General features: G+C 43.4%; 1 protein-coding gene across 3 annotated transcripts in view; it reads left to right on the plus strand.

Moving 5' to 3' along the window:
* Axin1 (axin 1) overlaps positions 1-19,424 on the plus strand; it is a 59,008-nt gene that overhangs the window by 25,912 nt on the left and 13,672 nt on the right. For all 3 annotated transcript variants that reach the window (XM_051168432.1, XM_051168430.1, XM_051168431.1), the window contains exon 3: positions 12,791-12,931. In XM_051168432.1, the coding sequence (XP_051024389.1) occupies positions 12,791-12,931 (141 nt within the window). The remainder of the gene's footprint in view (positions 1-12,790; positions 12,932-19,424) is intronic.

Raw genomic sequence — 19,424 nt, forward strand, 5'->3', positions numbered from 1 at the left:
CCCTTCCTCTTTTTCCTCATTGGCTGAGTAGTCAGAAGAGCACATCTTAATGTCATCTCTCGCTTTTCTTTCCCTCTGCCACCTACATTTGTCTAGTTTTCCACAGAGATCATGGATGGATTCATCTCTTTTACATCCTATTTTATTTTTATTTTATTTTTCGAGACAAGGTTTCTCTGTGTAGCCTTGGCTGTCCTGGACTCACTTTGTAGACCAGGTTGGTCTCGAACCCACAGTGATCCACTTGCTTCTGCCTCCCGAGTGCTGGGATTAAAGGCGTGTGCCACCACGTGCAGCTAATAATTTTCCATTTTAAACTTAATAATTAGGCTGGAGAGATGGCTCAGCAGTTAAGAGCACTGTCTGCTTTCCCATAGTTCCTGAGTTCAGTTCCTGGCAACCACATGGTGGCTTAACAACTATCTATAGTGTGATCTGATGCCTCCTTCTGGCATGCAGATAAAGTACTCATATACATAGAAATAAATAAATAACCCAAATAAACTTCTAGTTTAGGTGAGGGGTGAGCTAAACTATTGGTTTGGATGCAAGAATAGAACTATGTTAGCAGAAACTAGAAAGAGTGTAGTGCTTTTATCTGTATCTGAAACTAAGCTGGCTCAAGGCACTTTTGAATGTGTGTGTATGTATGCCACACATGAACAGGAGCCCTTGGTGGTCAGAGGAGGATGTTAGATTCTCTCAAATTGGAGTGGTTCTTTGCTGCCATGTGGATGCTGAAGTCAAACCCAGGTTCTCTTCAAGAACAAACACTGAGCCCTATTTTTTTTTTTTATTTCTTATATGGGGATCTGAACTCAGTTCTTTAAATGGCAAGCACTTCACAGCTCCCTAGTGCCTATAAATACATTTTGACCTTGGCTAAGTTAAAAAACGCAAAGTGTTTACAGTTTTAATAAGTTGTGTTTTACACACACACACACACACACACACACACACACACACACACACTCTTAAAGTAAGTGTGCTGAATGAAGGTACCACATCTGAGAGTCCTTCATGGCTGTCTTTGAGTTAGTAGTAGATACAGACCTCCCTGTACATCCCAAAGAAACATAAGACAAAACATAGGCTGGGTATGGTAGCACACACCTTTAATCCCAGCAGTTGGGGGTCAAAGACAGATGGATCTGTGTGAGTTCAAAGCCAGCCTGTTCTACATAGTAAGTCCCAGGCTAGCTAGGTCTACATAGTGAGACCCTTCCTTAAAAATAAAACAAGAAAAAGGGAAGGAAAATCAGATGCACACAACACCTACATGGGTCCCAAAGTTGAAGTTTTTTAGTATTTGCTACTTACCAGTGTTTATTTGACTACCTTGAGTTTATGAAAGAGAATTGATATGTCTGTCTGTCTGTCTTTCTTTCTTTTTGTTCAAGACAGGGTTTCTCTGTGTATCCTTGGCTGTCCTGGGCTCACTTTGTAGACCAGGCTGGCCTCAAACTCACAGCAATCCACCTGCCTCTGCCTCCCGAGTGCTGGGATTACAGGTGTGTGCCACCATGCCCAGCTGAATTGGGATGTCATTAGAACAGACAGTCCTCTGAAGTACCTGCTTATTAGGTCACTTCAAAAGAGAGGGGCTGAACTGGCGTGGTGGCACACGCCTTTAATCCCAGCACTCAGGAGGCAGAGGCAGGTGGATTGCTGTGAGTTTGAGGCCAGCCTGGTCTACAAAGTGAGTCCAGGACAGCCAAGGATACACAGAGAAACCCTGTCTCAAAAAGCCAAAAATAAATAAATAAATAATAAAATAAAAGAAAGAAATCTGATGGAAGCTGTGCAATCACTCAGGTGCAAGCAGAAAAGATAGGGATCTCTAGTTTTAGGACCTCACTCCTTTTGACTTATGACTAGCAAGTCCCATGTGTGGTTGTACAAAGCTTTTCATTTCAAATTCCTCTTTGCATACATTAGTCTATAGTTTTCACTTTGATGTTTAGAGATACATGGAAGGCTGGGCGGTAGTGGCTGCACGCCTTTAATCCCTAGGCCTTAGGAAGCAGAAGCAGGTGGATCTCTGTGAGTTTGAGGCCAGCTTAGTCTTCAGATCAAGACCAGGACAGCCAAGGCTCCACAGAGAAACTGTGTCTTGAAAAACCAAACCAAACCAAACAAACGAACAGAATAGATAGATTTGCTGTAAAGTAAAAGTCTTATCTGTCACCCAGAGACAACACTATATGGCCTGGGTTCTTGTAGATTTTTCTTAGTACATGTGTAGTTTAGTTTTAAATTCAACAGTGGGATTTAAATCCATACCCACTACTAGTATTTTTAGCTATTTATTTATTTGTGTGTGCGCACACGCACATGTGTTCAAGCACATTTATACCATGCATGGTCTTTTGTGGCATCAGAGGACAGCTTGCAGGAGTTAGTTCCCTCCTGCCATGTGTGTCCAGTAATGGAACTCAGGTGGTCAGAGTTAGTAGTAGTTACTTTTACCATCTAAGTTATCTTGTTTGAGTCCTTTAGCTATTACTTTAAACATTTGCTGATTGGAATAACACTAGAATGTGTAGAAATTGGGATGGAGAGTACATGATGTCAGATGAGGCCCTCACTTACCCACATATCTTCTGTAGAACCATAGTAGAATCAACAGTACTTAGACCTTGTGGGTCTGATGTTGGTCTGACTTCAGGATCTTGAATTAGTTGCACATTTATGTTATTTAGCTGTGACCTGTAGCCAGCCTCTCCTTTTTTTTTTTCTCTAAACTGATGCATGGGAGACTGGGCCAGAGACAGTATAATCTGTGTTGAGGTTCTTCTGCATTGTATGATGAACCCTTCTCCAGGCATGCTAGAGTGAGTGCCATTCACTAAGAGCTCAGAAACCTTACAGAGAATCTATTGTCCCTTCCTTCCTTTTTAAATTTTAGATAGGGTCTTTACATGTAACTCTAGCTGGCCTAAGAACTTACTGTGATGATCGGGCTGGCCTGCAGCCTACAGAGATCATCCTGTCTCTGCCTCCTAAGTGCTGGGATTAAAGGCGGACGCCACCACACTTAGCTAACCATTGTCATTTCTGCTTTACAGTGAGGAAATGGTGACTTGGTAACAAGAAGCTTGGCCAGAAGTCTTCAAGGTCACCTCTAGAGGACAAGTATGATGATATCATTCTCCTTAAATCATCTCACATACATCCATGCAGAGTATGGAGTCCATGTGTCCTCTTTACCCCTATTCCTTGATTTCAACCATAAAGAACATTTGATGTGTTATGCAACTCAAAGTGGGTATGACAGCAAATCATAGTAATAAAGACAATGCCTGATGGGGAGTAAGCCCATGTGGCCAACCACCTAAGCATAGGTGACCACAAGGATCCATCCTTGTACTTGATGACTTCTATTTTCTCATCCTTTTTGTTTGTTTTTGTTTTCTTGAGACAGGGTTTCTCTGTGTAGCCTTGGCTGTCCTAGACTTGCTTTGTAGACCAGGCTGGCCTTGAATTCACAGAGATCCACCTGCCTCTGCCTCCATGAGTGCTGGGATTACAGGTGTATGCCACTGCCCTGGCTTCTCTCATCTTTTTATACCTTACTATCCTATGGGGTTCATAGAGCTTCATTAGGTGGTACCCAGCTCAATTAGAAGCTGCAAAGTGGATCCATAGTGAATGGTAGGCTGCTTTAGCTTCTAAGGTCACCTGTGCCTGCCCCTTAAGGGTTCTAACAGCTGATTGGCTGATGTTCTGGTGGCGGTTGCTGGTGATTGTGGTTCTCATAGGTGGAGGAAGAGGCTGGATTCCTGATTTTAGGTGGAGAAGATGAGATTGTGCCAGGTGCTGGTGGCTGATATGACTTTCATTTTATACGATACCCTTTTACCTTTAGGTGCAGAGGTGAGGTGCTTGTTCTGTAAATAGCTGTGTTTACGCAGTAGGGTTATTCCCAAGAAGATCTTGTGTGTAGGCCAGTGTTGTGCATTTTATACAGATGGTCATTTAGAGTCAGATGTTCCCTCTTACCCTTCTAGTACCATCTTCACTGTTCTTTTGTAGTTCTGAAGCCTGGTGTAAGAAGATACAACTCAAAAAAAAAAAAAAAAAAAAGATACAACTCTTGGAAGAGGACTTATCTTGGGAGACTAGTCTCTTATCTCCAAAGGGTATAGCACATGGAATGTGTAGTGACAGATACATTGGTGACACTGTCATGGTGATCTAATGAGATGGACACAATCAGAATCCAGACACATCACTGCTGTCCATGAGTATACATCATAACATGAGTTGCCATTCATGGGTGAACAACATCAGGATGTCAATAACATGGTGTTTTGGCGGGGGAGGGGCGTGCGCATGGACAGGGCTTCTCTGTAGTCCTAGAACACGCTCTATAGACGGCCTCTGCCTCCCAGGTGCTGGGATTAAAGGCTAAAGGCATGCAACATGCTCTTGTCTGTGAGTGGATATGCATCTGAGCATTGGTGGCATACTATCATTTATGAGTAGACAGTATTATGACATTGATAATAAACTGTCATGCCTTCTTTTATGTCAGCTGTCATCTATCTATCTGGGACCCTTGATGCTGGGACTGGGTGTTATTTCTTTGTTGTGGTGGGGCCACAGCTTGTCTGAGTCATTGCATGGATTACAGGGTGGCCTCTTGTCATTGCATCTGGGAGCGGACTGAGGCTCTGAGATTAATGGTTCTGCACCTGGGGTGGTAGTGCTCATAATTCCTGAATGTGCACCTATATTTGCTGTTAGCTGTTCTCAGGGCAGTATCAGACTGGCATTGAGGGTGGGAATGCAGCTGAGGGTAGTTTCTTACCAAAGTCAAGTACAGATCAGGTTCAGAAATTACAGATCTGTAAATGATGAGGTTAGGAACAGATCTGGAGACAGTAACCTCCAGGTAGTGGGTCATGATCAGTCTACTTGCCTGTTCCCTATTTGGCTCTAAGGCTGGCTTTTGTACTATACTAAGACTCTGTCCTCACCATTGCTGTCTGAGCTCCAGAGATGTTGCAGAGCCAACAAGTATTGGAGGAATTCATCCAGTTTGAGTTGGGTCTCTGGGACTTAGGTGGACTGGGGTAGAGGTGGTCCTAAGAGTTAAACAGACCTTCTTCTCCAGCCCAGAGCCATCTGTTCAACCCAGTATGTCCTACCTGCTTAAAGAGAGATTTGCTGCCAGGCATGGTGGCACATGTCTTTAGTCCCAACACTCGAGAAGCAGAGGCAGGTGGGTTTCTGTAAGTTCAAGGCCGGCTTGGTCTACAAAGTGAGTCCAGGACAGCCAGGACTACAAGAGAAACACTGTCTTGAAGAAAGAAAGAAAACCCAAAAGAGTGTGTGTGTGTGTGTGTGTGTGTGTGTGTGTGTGTGTGTGTGCGCGCGCGCGCATAATTGAACTATCTCCCTGAGATAAGTATTTTCATTAAGCTATGTTAGAAGATTTCCTGGGAAGCCTGAAGAACATTTAGATGAACCAGGGATTGAGATGCTGTAGCAGTGCCAGCACCCACACCAGGCAGTTCATAACTCCAGTTTCAGGAGATAAAACACTTTGTTCTGGCTTCCTAGGCACTAGGCTTATACATGGTGCACATGCATACATGAGTATATATTATGTGTCCACTCTGGGTTGGCCATAGGTAACCAAAGTAACCTCACAAAGGCCTAAATGCTAGTATTAGAAGGGGTGGGAAAGAAGCACTGAGTGTCCAGGATACCAGGGTAGCATGCCAGGGCATGTTACTAAGCCAAGGTTGGCAGAGGCCAAGTGAATGGCGTGCTAGAGCATCACTGTCGCTGAAAACATGCAGGAGCTACAGAGTTTGACTTTGAAGTGTGAAATGTAGATCAAAGTTGGTTCTCTGGGACTGCATGTCTAGGTGCCAAAGCACCATTTATTGAAAAGACTGTCTTTTCTCTATCAGTTTACTTTTGTACTTTTGTCAAGAATAAGTTGGACATTTTGCAGATTCCATTAGGTTTTATTTTGAGAACTTTAAAAAGTACAGAGAGCTGACTGTGGTGATGCACACTTACAATACCCTCTCCACTGCTCCACATTTGCAGGTAGATCAGGAGTTTAAAAGTCATCCTTGGCTACATAGCAAGTTTAAGGCCAGCCTGGGCTACATAAAATCCTGTCTCAAAAACCATAGGAAGAGAAAAGGCTACAGAAACTTGAGGAGCCTCATGACCCGTGTGTGTCTTTGTGTAGGTGCACAGGTATACATACTGCTTTCAGGCATACCCAGTCCTCCTCTTTCTGCTTCTCTTCCACTTCTCTGTGACATTTCTCTTACACACCATTGGCACGACATTCTTTATCTTATCTGCGAAATAGTGTCTGTTTTCAGTAGAGCAGTTGGATGGCTGATAGGTGATTCCCCTGAGCCAGTGCTATTGTATAGGAGTTTTAGATGTATGAACAACTGGTAGCTCCTTTCCTCCTTTTGTTTTCTCTCATCAGAGTTGTTCTTTTGGACCTTAAGTTATGTATATATAGTATACATATATGTATGTGTGTATATATATATAGTGTACATATATACACAGATTTATACACACACACGATCTTCTGGACCTTAGGGATTATATATATATATATAATTTTTATATAATTATATTATTTTTATATAATTATATATAAGTATATGTTATATAAATATTTATATACATTTATATTAGATATTGTTCTTCGCTGAATTGTGTGGAACACAGACTTATCACACATGTGAAATATATATGCCTGGTACTATGTGGGTAGGGTGTGTGCTCAAGGAATTCTCCATTCTGCTGGATTGTTGGATGTGTCAGTGTTAATAGTCTGGAGGGCAGAGATCAAATCAGAAATTACAAAAAGATGACATTTTAGATTTTTAATCTTAGGGCCGGACATGGTGGTGCACAGAGAAACCCTGTCTCAAAAAGCCCAGAAAAGGAAAGAAAGAAAGGAAAAAAAAAGAAAATTTAATCTTGGGGCTGGAGAAACAGTCGGTTCAGTGGTTAAGAGCACTGCCTGCTCTTCCAAAGGACGCAGGTTCAACTCCCAGCACCCACATGGCAGCTCACAACTGTCTATAACTCCAAGACCTGACACCCTGACACCAACACACAGAAATTAAAGTTAAATAAAATATTTTTTTAATTTAATCTTTCCCTTATTTCCTCCTTTTTTAAAATTTTTCATATATATATATATATTTTTAATTTATTTTAATATACAGCATTCTGCCAGCATGTATGCCTGCAGGCCAGAAGAGGGCACCAGATCTTATTATAGATGGTTATGAGCCATCATGTGGTTGCTGGGAATTGAACTCGGGACCTTTGGAAGAGCAGACAGTACTCTTAACCTCTGAGCCATCTCTCCACCCCCCTTACTTCTTCTTCTTTTTTTTTTTTTTTTTTTCGGTTTTTCGAGACAGGGTTTCTCTGTGTAGCCTTGGCCATCCTGGACTCACTTTGTAGACCAGGCTGGCCTCGAACTCACAGTGATCCGCCTGCCTCTGCCTCTCAAGTGCTGGAATTAAAGGTGTGCGCCACCACGCCCGGCTTTATTTCTTTTTAAAAGACAGGGTCTTCATTGTATAATTCTAGCTGGCCTAAAACTCTGAATATAGACCATGCAGGCCATCCTTCACATTGTAGTAATTTTCCTGTATCTGTCTCCTTTTGATTTACTGGGATTATAGGCATATGTCATCACATGGCACACATACACCCTTCCCCCAGTTTTTCCAGATAGCATTTCTTTGTGTGTAGCCCTTGGCTGTCCTGGAACTTGCTCTGTAGGCCAGGCTGGCCTTGAACTCAAACTCAGAGACCCATCTGCCTATATATTACCACCTGAACAATGGTTTAGCATTAAGTAGAGTTCTGAGTTTTCCTTTTGTGATTGTGTAATGGTAGTGCAGTGTTGGTTGACTGTGACTGATTTTAAACTAGAGGATAATAGTGTTTGAAAAACATGTTTCTAACCTGGTGTGGTGGTGCACACCTTTAATCCCAGCAGTTGGGAGGCGGAGGCAGTCGGATCTCTGTGAGCCAGCCTGGTCTATAACGTTAGTCTAGGACAGCCATGGTTGTTACACAAAGAAATCCTGTCTTGAAGAAAAAAGGGGGGAAAAAAAAACAGTGAAAGAAAAGAAAACCATGTTTCTGAGAACATAAAGTCATAGACTGACCAACAGCATACATGGGGTTAGGGGGCTGTCACAGACATCATGGCAGATACTTGATGCTGATTCTAAAGAGCTGGTTTCTCGAGCATCTGGCAGCCTCTTGGCAGTTAACATATATCCCAGGTTGAGGCTGCTAGTCTTGCCTGTCCAATCATGACTCATTTGTACCCAGTACAAATAATCTAGGGCTATAGTTTGTAGTCAGAATGCTCTCTGACAGACGGCATCATTTTCCCAACACTGGGGCTTCCCCTTATAGTCTTGGCACTTCAAGAATAAGAGGTGTGTTTTGATGCACTGCTGTTATAAAATCTCACCTTTCTTCCTGAGGCTAGGTGCTGGGCCTTCTGAAGTGCAGAGGCAAAGAGTCAAGCTGTGTCTTTTAAGGCCAATTGCTGTCTGGCCCAGCTGATTGCCCATATATTCTAGGGGATAATAGTTTGGGATCCTGACACACCTATCCAGTCACATCTTGTTGATGGAGTTAGAATTTTCTAAAAATTTCTGTTCACCTAGCACATGGGTGTCCAAAAGGAGGCCTATTTCCTGAGAAATGATTTGTGTTTTCCTTCTCCTACACTGAGGGTATGGCAGCGTGCCTGGCAGTCAAGCTTACTCTATGGTCTACTGCTCAATGGGAAAGGCTCTAACCCTAGGATCCAGGGTCCAAACAGCTCAACCTTTTAAATGGCCCCATCCTTGTTATTTTTTTCTTTTTTCTTTTAAAGATCTTATTTATATAGTATTCTGCGTGTATGCCAGAGGGCACCGTATCTCATTATAGTTGTTTAATGAGCCACCATGTGGTTGCTGAGAATTGAACTTATGCCCTTTAGGAGAACAGCCAGTGCTCTTAACCTCTGAACCATTTCTCCAGCCCCATCCTTGTCATTTTCTAATTTACTGATTTGAGGTGCAGTGAGTAGTGCTATTTATTGAAGGCCATCACTGGGTAGCCCTGGCTGTCCTGGAACTCTTACATCAGTGGTTTTCAACCTGTGGATCGTGAACCCCTTGGCAAACCTCTGTCTCTAAAAATATTTACATTAGAATTCGTAACAGTAACAAAGTTGCAGTTCTGAAGTAGCAGTGAAAATAATTTTATCTTTTAGGTCACCACAACATGAGGAACTATATTTAAGAGTCACACCATTAGGAAGGTTGAGAACCACTGCTCTAGACAGATCTAGAACTCACCTGCCTTTGCCTTCCAAGTGCTGAGGTCAAAGGGATGCACCACCATGCACAGCCATTTTTAGAGAAGAAAATTGGCAGGAGGCCTATAGATCAGTGATTCTCAACCTTCCTAATGCTGTTCCTTATTTTGGTGACCCGCAAACATAGAGTTATTTTTGTTGCTACTTCATAACTGTTATTTTGCTATTGTTATGAATCACAAATATTTGATATGCAAGATATCTAATATGCAACCCCTATGGAAAGTTGTTTGATACCCCTAGCAGGGCGGGGGGTGTGTGTCTCACTCCACAGGCTGAGAACCACTGCTGTGAATGTATACCTTCTACGGGCTGTCCCTCAGCACAGCAGTGTGGAGTCCAGTTTCCTGTGTTACAAGTGAGGTTAGGGCTGGATGTAGTGGCGCACACCACTCAGCACTCAGGAGGCAGAGGCAGGTGGATCTCTGTGAGTTTGAGGCCAGTCTACAAAGTGAGTCCAGGACAGCCAGGATTACACAGAGAAACCCTGTCTCAACAAAACAAAACAAAAACAAAAGTGAGGTTAGGGTGTGGCCAAGAGTAGTAGCCTCTAGATTTCTGGTTATGTAGTTGTTAGAGCTAACTAGCTATCCATTGTGCGGTCAGAGGATCAGCTAGATTTTACATATGTATATTTCTAGAGTTTGATTCCTGGAACCCCTGTAAAAAGCCAGATGTAATAGTCCTGAGGAGATAGGGATGGGGTCCGTGGGAGTCACTGGGGAGCTAGTCTAGCCTTATCAGCAAGCCCCAGGTCTTAGTGAGAGACCCTGTCTTAAAAGTAGGGGGTAGGGGAATAAGATGGAGCCAGGTGTTGTTGGCATAGTCCTTTAAACCCAGCATTGAGGAAGTGGAGGCAGGCAGATAGATCTCTTGAGTTCAAGGCTAGCCTGGTTTACAGAGTGAGTTCCAGGACAGCCAGAGCTACACAGAGAAACCCCATCTCAACCCCCCCCCCAAAAGATGGATAGTCTCCTGAAGAACATACCCAACGTTGATCTGACTTCCACTTGTACCTGTATGAACGTGTGAACGTTCTCTCTCTCTCTCTCTCTCTCTCTCTCTCTCTCTCTCTCTCTCTCTCTCTCTCTCTCTCACACACACACACACACACACACACACTCACTTGTATTAGAAGCTTGGGTGGCAATACATAGATATAATCCCAGCATTTGAAGAGCTGAGGCAGAAGTAATGTAAATTGAATCAGCCTGTACTACATAGTGAGACTCTTTAAAAAAAAAAAAAAAAAAAAAAAAGATTGATTTATTTATTATGTATACAGTGCTCTTCTTGCTCATACTCCTGCACGCCAGAAGAGGCCATCAGATCACATTGTAGATGGTTGTGAGCCACCATGTGGTAGCTGAGAATTGAACTCAGGACCTTTGGAAGAACAGACAGTGTTCTTAGCTACTGAGCCATGTCTCCAGCCCCATAGTGAGACTCTTAAAACACAAGCAGAGCCAGGCAATGGTGACGCACGTCTCTAATCCCAGCACTTGGGAGACAGAGACAGGCAGAAACCTCATGAGTTCGAAGCCAGCCTGTTCTACAGAGCGAGTTCCAGGACAACCAGCGCTGTTACACAAAGAAACCCTGTCTTGAAAAACCAAAAACAAACAAACAAACAAAATACAAGTTGGGTATGATAGATCATGTACTTGGGAAAGCAGAAGCAAGAGCACTGCAAGTTCAAAGTCAGCCAGAGCTAAATCCCTGCATCAACAATATCTGTTAATGATTTTAAAGAATAACAGGAGGGAAAAAAAAAAAAAAGAATAACAGGAGCCGGGTCTGGTGGCGCACGCCTTTAATCCTAGCACTCAGGAGGCAGAGGCAGGCAGATTGCTGTGAGTTCGAGGCCAGCCTGGACTACAAAGTGAGTCCAGGACACAAAGGCTACACAGAGAGACCCTGTCTCAAAAAACAAAAACAAACAAACAAACAAACAAAAGAATAACAGACGAGGGGGCTGGAGACTCAGAGGTTAAGAGCACTGACTGCGCTTGATGTCCTCTTTTGGCATGCAGGTGTACATGCAGGCAGAGCACTGTATATATAACAATAAATAAACAAATAAACAAATATAATAAAAGAATATATATATATATAACCTAAAATGAAAAGGCTTCTCAGTGCACAATGCAAACACTTACAAGGGACCAGGTGTGATGGTGCAGCCCTATAATCCCAAGTACTCAAGGAGACTAAGGCAAGATCATGCATTCAAGGGGTCAGAGTAAGGGCCTTGATTGTAACAAAGTATATTTAGGGAGAAAATATTTTACATACTAGATAGATACTTGGAGGGCTAGGGACATGGCTCAGTGGTTAAGAGCACTAGCTGCTCTTGCAGAGAACTCTGCTTTGTTTCCTAACACCTAAATGGCAACTCAGAACTGTTCGTAACTTCAGCTCCAGGAGATCCAGTACCCTCTTCTGGTTTTCATGGGCACCAGGCATGCATTTAGGTCAAACACACTTAAATGTTTTTGTTTTGTATTGTTTTTTGAGACAGGGTTTCTTTTGTTTTTTGTTTTTGAGACAGGGTTTCCTCTGTGTAGCCTTGGCTGTCCTGGACTCGCTTTGTAGACCAGGCTGGCCTTGAACTCACAGCAATCTGCCTGCCACAGCCTCCCAAGTGCTGGGATTAAAGAGGTGTGCCACCACGCCTGCTTGTTTGCTTTTTTTGAGACAGAGAGTTTCTCTGTATAGCCTTGGCTTTCCTAGAACTTGTTCTGTAGACCAGGCTGGCCTCTAACTTACAGAGATCAGCAGGATGCCTGAAGCCCAAGGGCCTGAATTAGAATTCTGGTGGGGCTGGCTGGCTGCTCCAGAAATAGTTACTGGAAGCCGGGCGGTGGTGGCACACGCCTTTAATCCCAGCACTGGGGAGGCAGAGGCAGGCGGATCTCTGTGAGTTCGAGGCCAGCTTGGTCTACAAAGTGAGTCTAGGACAGCCAAGGCTACACAGAGAAACCCTGTCTTGAAAAACAAAAAACAAAAAACAAAAAAAAAATAGTTACAGGGTTGGGCCAGAAGTGGGCTATTTTGTTGCTGTAATAAAGATAATGGATTCTTTCTCTTTGTGCTCCTCAGAAGAAAGATGGAACATTGTCTGCTACCCAAATTATACTCTATGTATGTGTACTTAAATACCTTTCAAAAAATAGGGAACATCTGGAAAGATACCAGAGTTTAGACCCGTCTCTTCCCTTTGAATTGGGAAGGATGGAATGAGGGGAGGAGCAAGGAGATGGAGATACATGGCCTTTCTGCTTTGTTTTTCTCTGAATTTCTTCTACACTGTTATTTAGATAACTCTAACAGTATATATTAAAACAGGAGACTGTTGCTATGTTGCCACTCACATGCCTTTCTTATTCACAGGTATGGATCTTGGAGGGAGCCTGTCAACCCCTACTATGTCAACTCTGGCTATGCCCTGGCCCCAGCCACCAGCGCCAATGACAGTGAGCAGCAGAGCCTGTCCAGTGATGCTGACACCTTATCCCTTACGGACAGTAGTGTGTAAGTCCCATGCTTGCTGACTGTGTGCTTCAGGGTTCTTTGTTGATCCAACTGGCTAGTCCTTACTAATTGATTCTCTTAGACCTTGACCAAGTATTCCTAAGGACAGACATGAAGCTGGCTGTGGTGGCATGTATTTGTAATCCCAGCATTTGGGGAACTGAAGCAGAAGAATTGCCATGAGTGCCAGGAGAATCTGGGCTATAAAATGAGACTGTTAGAACAAAAACCTTAAAAAAAAGATGACAGACTGCCCTGTCAAAACCTAGCTCAAGGGCCAAGGTATAACTCAGTGAAGTTCCTGGGTTCAGTCCTCAGTACAACAAAAATGTTTAAAAATCCTGAAACAGAATCCAAACTAGAGTTGAAGTTTGCATTAGCTGCCTGTCTTGGAGGCCAAGGCTCCTGTAGCTTTTGAGAGTAGGTAACTCCTAGCTGCAGAGTGTGGGTTTCAGTGTGAAGACAGGCACAGGGAGCAGTCAGACAGGCAGTCTTCTCTTCAGGTGGCAGTGCAGGAGACAGCCCTGGCATCCGTCAGGCTTCATAACTGTTTCTTGTCCATCTTGTTCTGCCCTAGACCTGTTTGTTTATTTTGTTTTTTCGAGACAGGGTTTCTCTGTGTAACCTTGGCTGTCCTGGACTCTGTAGACCAGGCTGGCCTTGAACTCAACAAAACTCCACCTGCTTCTGGCTCCTGAGTGCTGGCATTACAGGTGTGTGCTACCATGTCCAACTCCCTGAATCTTTCTATAATACGGAATCTAATCTTTTCTTTCTTTCTTTCTTTTTTGTATTTTTTAATATTTTATTAATTTATTCATATTACATCTCAATGGTTATCCATCCCTTGTTTCCTCCCTCCCTTCCATTTTCCCCTTATTCCCCTCCCCTATGACTGTGCTTCCTTCTCCCCACCCCCCACCCCTTTTGGTTTTTCGAGACAGGGTTTCTCTGTGTAGTCCTGGCTGTCCTTGACTCACTCTGTAGACCAGGCTGGCCTCGAACTCACAGAGATCCACTTGCCTCTGCCTCCCAAGTGCTGGGATTGAAGGTGTGTGCCACCATGCCCAGCTTTGTAATAAGGAATCTTGATATACCATGAGTAGTCCTGTGGGGTGGAGGATGAGGAGCTGAGTTCTGGGCTAAGACCAGTTCACTGAGGGCCTAAGTTCCAAGCTGTAGGGGCAAATCTTGGCCTCCACGTCCCTGATATTATGGTCACAATTAGAATTTGGTTTTGTCTGGTGTGGTCACATTCCCAGAAGTCCTATGACCTACCTACTGCATGTTGTTTTAAAGAAATAAAATCTCAATTGTCTGATTTTAGTAGAGACTCAGGAGCCAGGTGCTGGGGTGAAAACCTATTAGCTCAAACAGCAGAGAAAGCACCCAGCTGACCTTCCTACTCAGCCAACATCCCAGGAGGGGGAAGCCAAAGAGCTCCTTCTTCTTCTTTTTTTTTTTTTTTTTTTTTTTTTTTTTTTTTTTTGGTTTTTCGAGACAGGGTTTCTCTGTGTAGCCTTGGCCATCCTGGACTCACTTTGTAGACCAGGCTGGCCTCGAACTCACAGCGATCCGCCTGCCTCTGCCTCCCGAGTGCTGGGATTAAAGGCGTGCGCCACCACACCCGGCTGAGCTCCTTCTTCTTCACACTGTCTTAAATACTCTCTCTCAATGTCCCTCCTTTCTACTTAATCCCTGTCAGTTGGTTACTTGCTCCACCTCTTCACCTAGGGTTAACTCTATGAACTACTACTACTACTTTCTTCTTCTTCTTCTTCTTCTTCTTCTTCTTCTTCTTCTTCTTCTTCTACTACTACTACTACTACTCCTTCTTCTTCCTCCTCCCTCCCCAACCCCCCCTTTCTTCTTCTTTTTGTTTGTTTGTTTGTTTTGTTTTTTGAGACAGAGTTTTTCTGTGTAATAGCTCTGGTTGTCCTGAACTCCCTTTGTAGACCAGGCTGGCCTCGAACTCACTGTGATCCATCTGCCTCTGCTTCCCGAATGCTGGGATTTAAGGCGTGTGCCACCATGTCTGGCTAATGTTATTAAATTCTATGTACAGAAAGCTCTTGGGCCCAGCACAGTGACACATACCTATAATCTCAGCACAGGGGGAGGCAGTGACATGTGGACGGGATGGGGGACAATGGGGGATGACATATAACTCATGGATTAAAGGTGTATATTAAGGCTGAACCACACCAAACAAGAAAGGGGTTCTTTACAGTTCACAATCTCGGGGTTCACAATTGGATCAAATATTCTGCAATACCTCCAGGTGGCTTTTTAGAACCCTGGTGAAATGTTGGAAAATTGGGTCTAAATAAAAGAGGAAGGAAAAAGAGCTCCCACTTGTAGATCTGCTGTATGTGTGTGAATGTGAGTGCATGTAGGAGCCAGGGGCCAATACTGCACGTCTTCCATCTTCGCTCTCCTTATTTAAAGCTTTAGGGTTTTGTTTTGTTTGTTTTTCAAGACAGGGTTTCTCTGTGTAGCCTTGGCTGTCCTAGACTCACTTTGTAGACCAGGCTGGTTTTGAACTCACAACAATCTGCCTGCCAAAGGCGTGGGCCACCATACCTGGCCTTAAAGTTTTAAGTTTTTAAAAAATTTATTTCAGCCAGGCTACGACTGGGTGGTCGTAGCAGGTAGATATCTCTGTGACTTGAGGTTCAGCTTGGACGACAGAGTGAATTCCAGAACAGCCAGAGCTACATAGTGAGAACCCATCTCAATATACATATTTTTTTTTCAATATACATATTTTTTGTTGTTTTGCTTATATCTATGTATTTGTACCATGTGTGTGTCTGGCACCCTGGAAGGCAAATGAGAGTGTCAGATTTCCTGGACTTGGAGTTACAAATAACTATCCTGTAGATGCTGGGTCCGTTGGAAGAGCAACAAGTGCTCTTACGCCTTAATACAGGGCTGACTCCACAGTCCCTAAAAAGAAAATTTTAATGTATTTTATTGTGAGTGTGGAAAAGAAAATGTAGGTACATGTGTGAGCCATAACACATATGGAGGTCAGAGGGGAACTATAGGGACTTGGTTCTCTCCTGTTAACATGTGGGATCTAGAGAATGAATTTAGGTCATCAAACCTGTACCTCTACCCACTGAGCCATCTTGCTGACACTGAACTTAGAGGTCACTGATTCTGTAAAACTAGCTGACCAGTGAGCACCAGGAACCTTTCAATGATAGTGCTACAGGCATACACGACCATGCCCAGTTTTCTTTCTTTTCTTTTCTTTTCTTTCTTTCTTTCTTATGTATACAGAGCTCTGCCTGCATGTACACCCGCAGGCCAGAAGAGGGCATCAGATTACATTATAGATGGTTGTGAGCCACCATGGGGTTGCTGGGAATTGAACTCAGGACCTCTGGAAGAGCCGGCAATGAATGCTCTTAACCACTGAGCCACCTCTCCAGCCCCAGTTTTCTTTTCTTTTTTTTTGGTTTTTGGTTTGTTTGGTGGTTTGGTTTGGTTTGGTTTGGTTTTGGTTTTTTTGAGACAGGGTTTATCTATGTTATCTTGGCTGTCCTGGACTTGCTTTATTGACCAGACTAGCCTCGAACTCATATCAATCCACCTGCCTCTGCCTCCTGAGTGCTGGGATTAAAGGTGTGTGCCACCACGCCTGGCTTCTTTTGTTTTTTTTTAAGTAGATGCTGGAGATAATGTTGGTGTAGCAAACACTTTACAGTCTCCCCAGTTTCCCATCTCCCACTGGTGGATCTGAACCACTGTTGAGTATATGTGTGGTTATTAGTTTGTTTATTTTCATTGATATAAGTAAACATTTCTTGGAGAAATTAGTAAGTAGCATAACAACATGTCATATAATCTGGTTACAGTATCATTTCATTCTTTTTTTTTTTTTTTTGGTTTTTCGGAGACAGGGTCTCTCTGTGTAGCCTTGGCCATCCTGGACTCACTTTGTAGACCAGGCTGGTCTCGAACTCACAGCGATCCGCCTGCCTCTGCCTCCTGAGTGCTGGGATTAAAGGCGTGCGCCACTACGCCCGGCTATCATTTCATTCTTATGTTCTAATCTAGATGCTTCAGTCACTTTTCAAAAAAAAAAAAAAAGTCCATTTAAGCAAATACAACAGTATCCTGAAGACACAACTGTTAGCAGTTTGCCAAATCTAATGGCTCAATTATAAAGGAGGAGTCTGTTCTCTGGATATTTTAGACAGTCCACATATATCGAATAACACTGATAACAATCGGAGCCAGTTTCTAATTACCTATTATATAAAAGTCTTAGGGCTATAAGGGGTAGTTTTCAAAATACTTTCTACAGGTGCATTCTAATTAAATGCTAGCTACTAAACCCTAGAATGTCTTTTTAAGTAGCATTTTTTGTTGCTGTTGTTTTTTTAGATAGAGTTTTCTCTGTGTAACAGAGCCCTGGTTGTCCTGACATCACTCCCAGAAAGTACCATATTTATTAAGTAACAATATTCAAAAGAGTAAGCTTGTTAAAGAATGATTTTTGTGCTAGGGGAGGTGACACATGTCTTTAATCTTAGCACTCAGGAGGCAGAGGCAGGCAGATCTATGTGAGTTCCAGACCAGCCTGGTCTACAAAGCTAGTCCAGGACAGCCAGGGCTGCAGGTCCTGTCTTGAAAAACCAAACAAAAACACCATTGTGCAGTGGTGCATGTTGGTAATTCCAGCACTCAGGAATTGAACTCAGGACCTCTGGAGGAGCAGTCGGTGCCCTTAACCTCTGAGCCATCTCTCCAACCCTTTTTTTTCTGTTTTTCAACACAGGGTTTTTCTGTGTAGCCTTGGCTGTCCAGGACTTGCTTTGTAGACCAGGCTGCCCTCGAACTCAGGGATCCACCTGCCTCTGACTCCTGAGTGCTGGGATTAAAGGCATCTGCCACCACGCCCAGCCTGGTTCCCTCTTCTGGTATACAGCTATACATGCAAGCAGAACACTGTATAAATAATAAATAAATGTTAAAGCAACAAAGAAGCAGTATGCCATCTCCTGCTCAGAACCCAGTTTGACCAGTGCCATGTGGCATAAATTGGGGTGTTTCATTTTCCTACTACAATAACCATGTAGTAGTAATACCCAAATGGCCTCTGTCTCTTTGGGTTTTGTTATATCTGAGGGCTCTCATTTCATTCTCTTTTAATTAGGTAATTTTGAGGCAGGATCTTATTTTAATAGCCCTTGCTGGCCTGGGATTCACTGTGTAGACCAGGTGGGCCTTGAATTCAGAGACCCACTGCTTCTGCCTCCTTAGTGCTGGGACTAAAGGTGTGTACCACCACACTTGGCTCTGTTTTAATTTTGAACCTTTACATGTTGACATTTTTTTTCTTTCTTTCCTTCCCCTCCCCACCCCCCAGACAGGGTTTCCTCTGTGTAATAGCCTTGGATGTCCTGGAACTCTCTTTGTAGACAAATGGAGCCCAGTACACCCAAGGCTTCATGGAGAAACCCTGTCTGGAAAAACCAAAAATAAATAAAAAAAAGAATTTGGGATACAAAATTGGCACTTATATTTGAACATATTTCTGAAGCAAATAAGTAAAGTGGTGCATCTCACCATATCTGCTGGGTTAGCTCACGAGTTTCCCACATTGCTCTAACAGTTGGATCACACAACTGTTCAACAAGGTGTTTCCTAGTATGCCACCCATCCTTAGATGTAGATTTTGAGGATAAGCCTAAGCCCCAGAGGCTGGGGATTTTAAAGTGTTGTGTCTAAGTATAGAAGAAACAGGTTTCAGCTGTTGGCTTTAAGCCGCCTACTATCCTCAGTGCCTGGGAAGCCAAGTCTTATGAATTTTAAACTCTCGTTCTTCTATCCTCTATGCCCCCTTTGCCTTTATAAAAAGGAAAAACACTGTAATACTATCCCCTTAAACAGGCACACTAAGAACCTGGGCAGGTTGCCAGGGCATCCCTCCCCTGGCTGGGCTATGTCTCCCTGCTGCCAAGAGTAGTACTGTTGGGGTTCCACTGTCTTTGATGCCTTCCCACCTCCTTCAGAGGGACAGGGTACACAGTTCACATACCTCAGTTGCCCTGTGGATTCTTTAATTAGCAAGATAATAAAAAACCCATCTTATTCAGCGTGGAGCTTGCAGTCCCCCACCCACCTGCTTTCTTGTCACTGGAGAGCTATAGCCCCAGAACTTTTCATGAGTCAGCCTGTCTTTTCTGAGTTGCTAGTTCCACTTGCTGCCATGATTGATTCCTAAAGCAGCTTCCAAAACCATGGGGTGGAGGCTAGGCAGTTGCAAGTTGAACATAGCATCTGTCGTGAATGAGCAAGAAAGAGCTTGGCCTAAAGTCACTAAAAGTGACCTTAGTCTTTGGATTTATAGCTACCAAAGGCTGTTTATAGATTGCTTTACATGTCTGTTGCACTCTTCTAAAAGGCTCACAGTGACCTAGGTTCAATCCCCATAGTCTACGTGGTAGAAGTTGTCCTCTGACCTTCACACACGGGC

This window comes from Acomys russatus, chromosome 25 (assembly GCF_903995435.1).
Source record: "Acomys russatus chromosome 25, mAcoRus1.1, whole genome shotgun sequence".
Lineage (NCBI taxonomy): Eukaryota > Metazoa > Chordata > Mammalia > Rodentia > Muridae > Acomys > Acomys russatus.